This window comes from Protopterus annectens, chromosome 2.part0, assembly GCF_019279795.1.
Source record: "Protopterus annectens isolate FY-2018-M chromosome 2.part0, PAN1.0, whole genome shotgun sequence".
Lineage (NCBI taxonomy): Eukaryota > Metazoa > Chordata > Ceratodontiformes > Protopteridae > Protopterus > Protopterus annectens.
Genome location: NC_056728.1, coordinates 1273820197 through 1273832317, shown reverse-complemented (window position 1 = coordinate 1273832317; position 12121 = coordinate 1273820197). Strand labels below are relative to the sequence as shown.

The following is a 12121-nucleotide window of genomic DNA, read 5'->3' as shown; positions in this document are numbered from 1 at the left end:
ATCCCTGGCAGACAGATACTGGATCCCCTTAGAATGATACCAGAAGCTTAGCCAACTGTTGACGTCAATCATTTTGTAGTTGCACTGCAGTATCATTCTGGGCGATGGCAGGATGCTACTCAGGGCTAGGGTCATACCTGCCTGGACTACAACATCAGAGAGCTCTTCCATGTCTCTTTCAATGTAGTCCAGGGAGGTACGTCTCAGGTCATTTACACCAACATGGATAGTGACAGGGTCATATTTGTACTTGTTGTGGAGTGACCTGAGTGCGTTAGTTATGTGGCAGATCCTGGAACCCGACAGGCACCTGACAGTAACCTTCTCCTTGTTTAGCCTGGTGAGTGGAACATCAGTGTGCCTGACTATAGAGTCACCTATGACTAGTGTGTTGGGTACGTTGTTTTGCCTTATGGGCTGTGGTTGAGTGGCACACTGAGTCTGTGGGCTGTGTCATTTGGGTTGTGTTGAGGGGTGGAGGTTGCTTGCATTTCTGCTTTGGGGGTCACTGTTGCTTGAGCAGATTATTATTGAGAGCCTCCGCAAATGTTTTTGTGTTTCTATGTGTGGATTTTGTGGTGTAGGTTTAGTGGGACTATGTGATGAGTATGGTGTGGTGCAAGTGTTTACCTTCTCCTCTTGACTGTCAAGTTCAGTCTTGGTTGGAGAGCTTTACCTCCAGTTTGGCTAGATAAGTGTATCTCTCACAGGTTGTAGTGTTGGGTGGTAGGAGAAGAGGGTTGTCTGTGTACATGAGGCAATTGCTACATTGCGCCAAGATGCCCAGATTCATCAGATAGACAGGAGAGAACACTGGGAGCTGACCCTTGGACATGTCTGAATAAAAACTATTTCCTCTAGACAAGTGAGGAAAGTGAGTACAAGAGTTGTTTTTCTCTAAGCAAGTGAGGAAAGTAAGTACAAAAACTGTTTTCCTCTAGGTAATGAGGAAGGTTGAGTGCTATAGTAATTTGTAGCTTATTTACAACACGTTCTGAACAAGTGCTGAGCACGAATAAGCAAATTCAAGTGCTAAAACTAAGAATCTGTATCTGAACTAGACTAGTTACAGGAAAGAAACAAGTGCAGATGCAGGCTTTTAAATCAGAAAGTTGAAAGAGATGAAAAAATTGCCTAAACGGCCAATAACTACAATTTCTGGGCCAGAAACCTCTCCTTATGTGGTAGATAGGTTGCCTAGTGTACCACTCCCACTGATAAGTTAGCAGGCTTCCTTCCAACACAGGCAGGCTTGGGGGACTCAGAAGCTTACAAACAGTCCTGGATATAGCAAATCTGTATCTGGAATAGACTAGTTACAGGAAAGGCAGGAAACAAGTGTAAATTATTTTTGTTACAGTTAAGCCGAACACAGGGAGATTCTAGCAAAGTTTTTTTTTTTTTTTTTTGTAAAGGAAAGGGAGAGAGGAGAAACAGAAGATAATTCAAGGTTAGGAAACTGACTGGGTTGGTGTTAAACAATGACCTATTTAGAAAACCCACATGGGTCAACCTGTTGCAACATGCAAACAGTATGCACCCCAAAACCACAAAGAAAAATGTTATAAAGTCACAAGGGACGAAGGATAGCTAGGGTGTCTAGGGAAATGATGTGGTTTCTACATAACTTGGACTAACTAACTAAGTCACTAAGTGACTTGAAAGGGGGTACAGTGAGAACCTGATAAAAGTCATACTCCATCCCATTTCAACCATGAAAGAGAACACTGACCCAACTCTACTCAATCCACCAAAAAGAGAACAGATTAATATAGTGAGCTCAAAGAATGATACTGACAAAAGGAAACATAAAAGAAGTATGATTCTCACATTTTGAAAAGATTCGCTGGAAATAAAATATACCATGTGCGAAAACTGGAGCATCATCTGTGGAAACCAGTCCATTAATAAGATACTTGACCCCGAGACAATCTTCATCTGTCAAAGGGCAAAATATTAGAAGTTAGGTAGAAGGACATGCTTTGCAAACTATGGAGTCAAATGCTGGCACCTTTCTCTGAATGCCTCCAGGATGCAGGTGCTGTGATTTTTATGAGTAAGAGAAACAGCTTTTAATGTCTAAACTCAAAAAAGAGATATTACACCATAGGATCATAGGAGATTACTCGGCTAATGGCCCTGGGGCCCTTACAAGCCTAGCCAAGAGTTTATCCTGAAAAGGAAACCTTAGTCAACACCTGTCACCCCTGTCAGTGAGGGAAACAGGTGGTACCCCTGAGATGAATTTGGGGTTTCCCATCCACTCATCAAGGCTGCGCTTGAAGAGGGTCAGCGAGGTGCTCTGTTTAACATGTATGGGAAGTCTATTCCGAGATGGGGCAGCCTCTGGGAGTCAAACCTGTCTCTCCAGCAGGTTTTGTTAATGTCACATATTAGGTTCAGGCCTTTTGAGTGGGTAGTGAGTGAGGAGTTAAACTTACAGTTATGGAACATCTCTAGTAAGGCAGGGTCCAAGATCGCCTTGTAGGTAAGACACAGATCACTGAGCAATCTGTATGATACCGAGTGATTGTGATTTGAGTCTGTCTGCCTAGGACAGGTGTTGGAGGCCATGGATTCTCTTTGTGAGGTATTTCAGTGACCTTTCCAGCTGGTGCAAATGTTTGGAGAGGTACATCCTAAACTGGGCGTTATACTCAATTATTGGTCTAAATAGGAGGAGTAGAGAGAGGTAATAACCTCCTTTTTTCTGGATGCAATCCCTTTACTTATGAGATGAACCAAGTAAAAGGCTTTTCTGACCACTGCTACTACATGATGGTCAAATGTGAGGTTGTTGGCAACCTGAGTGCCCAGGTCTTTCACCACAGGTTGTGTGCTTTGGGGGTTGCCATTGATGTGGTAATCAGTAGTGGTCATGTTTTTGCCGAATGGTATGATACATTTTTTTTTTTTGCATTTAGCTTTTGGCCATGACTTTGGCACCAGCCATTAGTTGCTGTGAGACCCTCTTGTAGTATGTTAACATCATTTGGGGACTTAATGACAGCACCCAACTTACAGTCATCAGCAAACTTGGTCAGCAACAGGCCTTTTGCCTTTGCCTGTACCTCCAAGAAGCACGGTGAGAAATAACTGCAAAAGCAAGCTTGTAATTCACAGGGCCAGTTGCACAGCATGTAGAACATTCTACACAGGCAAGACTATCAATGCCCTAAAGGTAAGGGTTATTAAACACATAGCATTCATCCGACTAAAAGATCTTAATAATCCACTAACCAGACATGCTCTACACTGCAGAAACTTTGCAAAATATATGTTCCACAAAATGGAGAAAGTAACAAGTGGCCCACTTGAAGGCAACTCTATCTCAGAAAAAGGAACTAGAGTGGCAAATACACCTAAAAGCTTACTGGCACCCAGGGCTGAATAAAAAACGGCTCCATCAAATCCGTAGAGAAAACTGGACCACAATAGTCTTTACTAATAGATTATGTCTTTTTTTATATATTCCATTACTGCATTTTTAATTAGCATTATATTCACACTGGTTGACAACTACAGGACCACATGGGAAGAAATTGGGTAAGTTAACATCATGGGCTTAGAAGCACTTTTATATCTATACCTAACACTGCTTTCTAAAATAAGAGTTCTCTCATTTTAAATTCCAATGCATTTGTGAGGAATAGTAGTACTAATAAGCATAAGTGTTAAAACGTTCCTGTATTTAGTTATACAAGATTTTATTACTGGTTTACACACACTCATTGCTTAATGTTGCTAATCTGTGGATTTTTTTCGGGTCTTGTAATCAAGCCTGCCATGTACACAAATTTACTATTTTGTGGAGCGGTAAACTGATGATGTTTCTCAAGGCAACACTCACTGTACCTTTTACTTTATGTCAGCATAGTCACCCTACCATGTATCTCTGTTTATGTAATAAACCTACCTAGGCTCAGTTCATGTAGTGCCTTCCTACCATGATTAGATTAATCACTTCCTGCTATTTATCCCTAGCTTCACACATTAACAAAGATTCACACATTTGGGAGTACCCTCCCATCAAAGGCTCAGCTTGTCTTAGTTTACAACCTGTAACATCCGCACTGGTTTAGTATGTAAGACTATTGGAAGTAGACCTACCTTTATATTACACCTAATGTTTCTTAGTACTGTATTAACAAACTATGAATTATTTTTTACTTGTTTCAAATTAAAGATGGATTAATATCCTGCTTATACTTAATAATCAGGTAAATTCAGTATACTACAAGGACTAGACAATTTCTACAGCTGTATATTTTCCACTCTTCCTAGATATCACTGCAGAATGTTTTTGCAACAGGCACTGGTACAAGACACACTTACTGGAGGTTCACTGATTTCCATGATGGGAACTACACTTAGCTGTTTTAATAGGGATTACAACTGTGGCATATGACCCATGTTACTGACAACCTCTTATACCTGTTTTGACAGCATTTAGATGGAAGAAACTGAAACAGATGTCAGTTATCTCCTTCTTCATTTAGCCCTGTTTGGTTCACTGTCACAGAATGCTGCACTTTATCTTAGACTTAGCCATACCCCTCAGCTGTCCCTGATTTTGATTCAGATTTTAGCTCTGATCCTGTTAATCTCTCCTAAAACTGTTGACTTTTGGGAGAAAGAGTGGTGAATTACAATTAATAAACAACAACAATAATTAGAGTTATAGACTTATTTTACTTCAGAAAATGGATATTAATTCACGTTCTGACATAGTTTACAAGTGTCATAATTATTTCCAGATTTGTCCCTGATTCTGTTGAGATTTGTCCCTGACTGGTTGAGAGCTATGGACCTAGCACATACAAAGCCATTTTTTTTCTCTATTAGCACACTTATAATTGATATATCACTAGAAAGTTGAATTCATCCTGTCATGGAAAGGCTTGTATGCTATCTGACATAAAGGATACAAGGTGGATGCTCCTAGTCATACGTTCAGCCAGATTGTCCTGACTAGCTGCAGTTATGATTACTACAGTGTTAATACTTTAGGATTTTAATATCATTCGTTGTCATATATTTGTTAGTAGATGTTGCTCCATCTAAACATGATAAATAGCATCTACTTATCACATCACAGAAACAATAATGTACTAATTGTTATACATAGCCAGAGACAAGATTAGTGTTTGTATCAGTTAGGCACTAGCCACATATGAGAGAAATACAGCACATAAGCTATACAACCTATTAGCTACCAATAGGGGTAGATATGCACAACAGGTATGAAAGCTGAGATTTATCCTATTGTAGCTTGGATGAGCAGCCACTGACATATGCTTATGACCCCAGCTCAATTAATTAACAGTGATCTTTATGTTAAAGCAGAGAAATACTACATCATATAAACTGGATTTAGATCTGATGAAGCTCATTTAAGTACGAACGCAAACATCTATTTGTTTTTAAATTAAGAAATTTTGATTTCTAAACAAGTTGTAATTGCTTGATTACTCTAAAGTCTCAAATAAGCTTGTCTACAGTGCATGGTTCTTTTTTCCAGAGTTTTCAGGATTCTCAGCCAGCAGCTTTATTGCTCACAAGTACCAGTTGTTCCTGTGGTCTATTGTTTTTCCTTATTGGGAGAGAGACGTCTTACCCCAAATGCTGAAAATCTATTGTACCCCAACACAAAGATTTGTGCTTTATATATATATATATATATATATAAATATATATATATATATATATATATATATATATATATATATATATATATATATATATATATATATATATATATATATATATATATATATATATATATATATATATATATATATATATATATATATATATATATATATATATATATATATATATATATATATATATATATATATATATATATATATATATATATATATATATTTATATATATTTATATATATATATATATATATATATATATATATATATATATATATATATATATATATACATACATATATATATATATATACATACATATATATATATACATACATACATATATATATATACATATATATATATATATATATATATATATATATATATATATATATATATATACATATATATATACATATATATATATATATATATATATTTATATATATATATATATACACACACACACACACACACACACACACACACACACACACACACATACACACACACACACACACACACACACACACACACACACACACACACACACACACACACACACACACTGTATCTACATATGGGTGTACTTCTTGTCGCAGAAATTACATTTTATCGAACACCAAAAAGCCAACTCCAGTACAGGGAAAGTGCAGTTCAATGAAAGCTCATTGTCGTGAACCACACTTTAACGAACAATGGTCAGCAGTTCCAGGATCCTTTAGTAGCACAGATGCGGTGCTTTTTCTTTACTATTGAAATTTGTAATGGGAGTGGAATCTATATTGCAGTTGGAACTTGTTGATATACATTGTAGTACAGTGAGGATAAGGAAATATACCCTTTTCCCCACTGTAGTGCGATCTCAGAGTTAGTATATACAAGTAGTGGGGGGTGTGGGGGGTTCAGGGGGGCTTGTCCCCCTGCAATAAATGTGTTTGCAATGTACATTTTAGTGTTTTTGCATTTTGATTAAGTGTGGTTCGCGAAGGTGAGTTTTCATTGACCTACACTTTCTCTATAGTGGAGTCAGCTTTTTGGTGTTCGATAAAATTTAATTTTGGTGACGAGAAGTAGACCTATATATATATATATATATATATATATATATATATATATATACTTATACACATATACATATATATATATATATATATATATATATATATATGTATATATATATATATATATATATATATATATATATATATATATATATATATATATATATATATATATATATATATATATATATATATATATATATATATATATATATATATATATATATATATATATATATATATATATATATATATATATATATATATATATATATATATATATATATATATATATATGTATATATATATATATATGAGTGAGTGTGTGTATATATATATATATATATATATATATATAAAAGCACAAATCTTTGTGTTGGGGTACAATAGTTTTTCAGCATTATATATTTAAATATATATATATATATATATATATATATATATATATATGGCGTGTGTGTGTGTGTGTGTGTGTGTGTGTGTGTGTGTGTGTGTGTGTGTGTGTGTGTGTGTGTGTGTGTGTGTGTGTTTATACATTTTGTTTCCTAACTGGAAGTACAAGTATATTATAAAGAGAGAAGTTCCACTTACAGAATTCCAGTGCCAGACATTAGTGAGTACCATATCTATTTACATTTATTATTGTATATAATTACAACAGACAGTTTCTAGTGATACGGTTGTAGTGACACACTGTCAGTGTGTAAGACTGTTTAAGTATCACATTCAAAAATGGAGGAGAAATTAACTATTGTGTTTGTTATAGAGTAAGACTTTCTACCACTTGATACAATGTCTTATCCTTTAAATCTTGTGAGTTAATAGATGAGGTTAAACTCAAACACATTTTCTGGTTTGTTCAATTTGTAAGCAATATGAAAACAGGAATGAACAAGACTTGTGAGACATACCAGATATTTTAGAAGTGTGTTCCGGTTTCCTAAAATTATGCTCCTGCACATGACCTGCAAAAAAATATCTATTTATTTTCCAACTATAATAATGAAAAGGAAATATTAACAACCATACAAAGTATTAATACAGTACTATGGTATAATCTTTGCCTATCTTTCTTATTTTAGTACAATAAGATATCAGCTGCAATAAAAGTGTCTAATGAAAATTATATTAAATATTTACGTACAAAAAAGTATATGCTGTACTTATCAAAAATTAAAATATCTGCTGTGCATAATGCAAACACACTTTCATCTTGCAATGAAACTACAGAAAAATTAATTACAGGTCTAGCTGCATATAGATATGCCACAGGCCATAATACAGTTACCTAAGGATGCATGTTCAGCTTTAATGTATTTTTTTATGAAAATTGCTGCTTTCAGTTACACAATTCCATTGGCAGACAGCTGAGTGTTTTTTTTTTTTTTTTTTTTTACATAATTCTCTTTATTGCAGTTTTCAGAAAAAAAGAAAAAAAACAATACAACAGTGAAAACCAAAGAAAATATAGAACTCAAAACATATTATACAATTATTAAGCGTAAGAATCATACAGAACAGCTATATGAAAACTAGAACTATATACAAAATACTACTTTGCCCAGGAACTTGTTATATCAGTTATTCCCGAAATGTGATAGAAAGATGCTGTCCATACCAAAAGGGAGAAAAAAGAGAAAGAAAAACTCATTTTAGTATATGTTCGGATAGAATGTCCCAAAATTCCTTAATAACTGGCTTGTTCTTAATATTGTGAAACAAGTATTTGTGAGCCTTCAGGTTTCTAATAGCTACGTGCTTAAAGCCCTCCCAAGAGAGGTAGTGCCTATTTTTCCAATTTAGGGAAATGTAGTATTTAATTAACATGAAAATAGGAATCAATACCCTACATTTCCTTTCAGATAAACCCAAAGGTGGGATATGTAGAATGGTAAATTTCCATGAGAGGGTAGATTTTTCATAGCCAATTTTCTCAAGTATCACTCTCAAGGCACACCAGAGCTTATAGGAACACTTGCAACTCCAAAACAAATGAAGGATAGCATCAGTTTGGTTCAAGCAATATCGACATTTAGGGGATTGATTAGGGTAGAACTTACTTAGCACTTCAGGGGTATGATATGCATTGTTCAGAATCATCAGCTGGGTATATTTCAATTTATTGAAGGGAATAGATTTAGAACTTCGTTTTATAGCCTGTGATATTAATTTTTGATTTATTTCAGGGTTACTTTTTAACCAGAATTTTGAAATAATAAACTCGTTCTGATATCTGAGTGACATGATAACCTTATATGTATTTGATGTCATCTTTGTTTCACTGAACAGAAGTTTCATTAATGTTCTGCATGTTGAAATATCTTCCTCCGAGACCAGGGGATGATCTATGTATTTCCCTATCAACTCTCTAACCTGACGTAGAATGCTCAGGTATTTCTTGGGTAAGTTCAGACTGATTCTTAGGTTAGAAATTGTCAGATGTCTGAAGGGGAAGAGATCCGAGATAGAGGTATTCAAAAGAAGGGGGTAATTCACCAAGTTTAACATGTGCCCATTCAATTTAAGGTTAGGGTTCAGGTGGATTGGTTGTAGTGTTATGTAGGAGTGAGAAAGATTCAAAGATTTGAAAAGAGCCTGAAGGGATTTTATGCCATATAAAAGACTTTTTGTACGTTTCAATATGCCTTTGTTTGCTTCATTTAGAAATGGGAGTGCTAAAGGGCTAAATTTTAATGATTCAATGTAATAGTTACCCAGAATCACCCATGCTGGGGCCCACCTATATTTGTCTTTATGGTAAGACGCAATCTTTAATACTCTACTGGCATTGATTATCTCATAATAGGTTTTAAAGTCAGGTAGGCCCAGACCTCCCTGTTCTTTAGGATAGGTACGTTTAGAGTAGCTAATCCTGGCCGATTTAGGGGCCCACACGAATTTAGAAATCGAAGATATGACCTTTTTAAAAAAATTGTTATGTAAGATACTAGTGGTGGAATGAAACAGGTATAAGAGTCTAGGGAGGATATTCATCTTGATTACTGTGGTTCTGGCCAGGAAAGGGAGCTTAAGCCTAGACCATCTATTGATGTCATTTTGAATATTTAACCAGTACCTGACTACATTATCTTGAAGGTAGTTATGGTTACCTTGAGAGAATCGTATACCTAAATAATGGAGCTGCTCCTTCGCTTTGATCTCTGATTTTACAGTTATATTAGGTACCCTGGAGTAAATGTTTAGGGGGAATATTAAAGATTTTTCCCTATTAAGTTTGTAATTAGCTAAGTTGGAAAAAATACTAATTGCAGAAAGTATTTTATTTGGGTCAGAATCAGGGAGAGTGAAATAGATATTAAGGTCATCTGCGTATGCCGATAGGGGGATCTTTAAGTTATGGAGATTAGGTGGATGAAGGAAAGTGGCTTGTTTAATAAGCAGAAATAATGGTTCCATATATAAATTAAATAAAAGAGGGGAGAGGGGACAGCCCTGCCTGACTCCAGTCACCATATTGATTCTGTTAGATGAATATTTGTTTATGTGTAGGGTGGTGTATGCTGAGGAGTAAAGGGTTTTTATTTTGTCTATAAATGAAGTTGGAATGTTGAAGAAAGGTAGGGCGGCAAATAAAAATTTCGTACTCGAGCGGTCAAATGCCTTGGATGCATCTACCGCTAAGGCGTACACGTGGTGTTTGGTTAAGTTAGAATGATGAATCATGGCTTCCAGTAGTAGGGTCTGATCACTAGTTTGTCTGCCCGGGATAAATCCTGATTGCTCAGGAGAGGCAATATGGGAGATAACGGCTTTCAGCCTGTTAGCTAGTACCATGGCCAAAATTTTCATGTCCAAATTAATTAAAGATATGGGTCTATAATTCCCGGGAATTTTAAGGTCCGTGTTGTGTTTAAGAATGAAAATCGTTCTGGAAGCATTCAAGTGCAAATCCTTAAAACCATTGCGAGTAATATAGTTAAACAATAAAATCAATACTTTGGAGACTTTTGCACTAAATGCTTTATAAAATTCAGCCGTAAACCTGTCTGGCCCAGGGGATTTATTAGGTTTAAGGTTGTTAATGACTGAGATAATTTCTTGTGTATTTATCTCATTTTCTAGGAGCTTATACTGTCCCTCTGTTATTTTGGGGAAGGTTAGATTATTGAGAAAGGATTGTATTTCTGCATCGCCAACTATGTTATCTGTGCGTTCATAGGTTTGAATGAAAATGTTTTCAAAAATTTCAATGATCTCCTTAGGTTGCTGGAAGTCCTTCCCTTGATAGTGTATTTCAGGTATAAATGTAGAAGATTTAGTAAGGTTGATCACCCTGGCCAGAAATATGGAGGGAGAGTGAATCACGTCTGCGTATAGGGCCAGCAATTTAATCTCATGGAAGCTCAGGTTCTCTGCATGTAGTGATATTAGATCTTTTTGTAGTTGAATCATACGTTCTTCCAAGAGGGGGGTGTGTTTTACTTGAGACTCTATTTCTACTTTATGCAACTGAGAGGTAAGATCCCGTTCTTTTTTGTTGCGAAGTTTCTTGTAGTATGTGGCTTTATTTATCAGGAAGCCCCTGATCATTGATTTAATCGCGGCCCATTCACAGTCTATCGGAGATTGAAAAGATTTCTTTGATTTGAGAAAATAATCCAGGTATTCGTCTATTTGGAAGGTAATCTCCTCTCTCCCCAGGAGGTTGGGGTTCAGCCGCCAACAGATATCAATTCTGTCTGTTGGGTCCCTACAGAATCGGTGAATACCCATGGAAATCTTGGAATGGTCAGAAATAGATCTAGGGGATTGTTTAAAGGAGATATTCATAGTGTAAAAGGCCTTGGAAATAAGAAAGAAGTCTATTCTGGACCAACTTTTGGCAAAACTAGAAAAGAAGGTGTAGTTGCATTTTTTCTGTGCAGGGTCTAAAAATATATTGGGGTCAAATAGATTAAACTCTTCTTTCAGTTCAGTTATGTATTTATGTACTGAGAAATTGGCTCTAGCTCTGGGATTCGATCTATCTGATTTCGGGTCCTGTACTGAATTCCAATCCCCCCCCCCCCACAATATAATAGTGCTTAGGAAATGAAGTGAGGAAGTTATATAACTTCGTAAAAAAATTCTGTTGGGAGGTGCAAGGGGCATATATGCTGAGAAGGAGAATAGGTTTATCTAATAAAGGGTGATTTGTAGTAAAATAACACCACCTACCCTCATCATCCGATCCCACCTTTCCTATATATGACCCAAAGTTATTTTTAATGATAATGGCCACCCCGGCTTTATTCGTAGTGCCTTCTGAAGTTATGATCTTTTGGATCCAAGGCCTCAGTTTTTCTTGATCCCATTGATGATTCAACAAATGCGTCTCCTGAAGGAAAGTAATATTAGCGGTAGATTTCAAGATCAGGTGCATAAGC

General features: G+C 35.7%; 1 protein-coding gene across 4 annotated transcripts in view; it reads right to left on the bottom strand.

The window, feature by feature from the left end:
* The window catches only part of LOC122793445 (probable E3 ubiquitin-protein ligase HERC4), a 1684714-nt gene that overhangs the window by 211185 nt on the left and 1461408 nt on the right, over positions 1-12121 (bottom strand). For all 4 annotated transcript variants that reach the window (XM_044061446.1, XM_044061448.1, XM_044061445.1 and 1 more), the window contains one exon: positions 7646-7699. In XM_044061446.1, coding sequence (XP_043917381.1) covers positions 7646-7699 — 54 coding nt within the window. The remainder of the gene's footprint in view (positions 1-7645; positions 7700-12121) is intronic.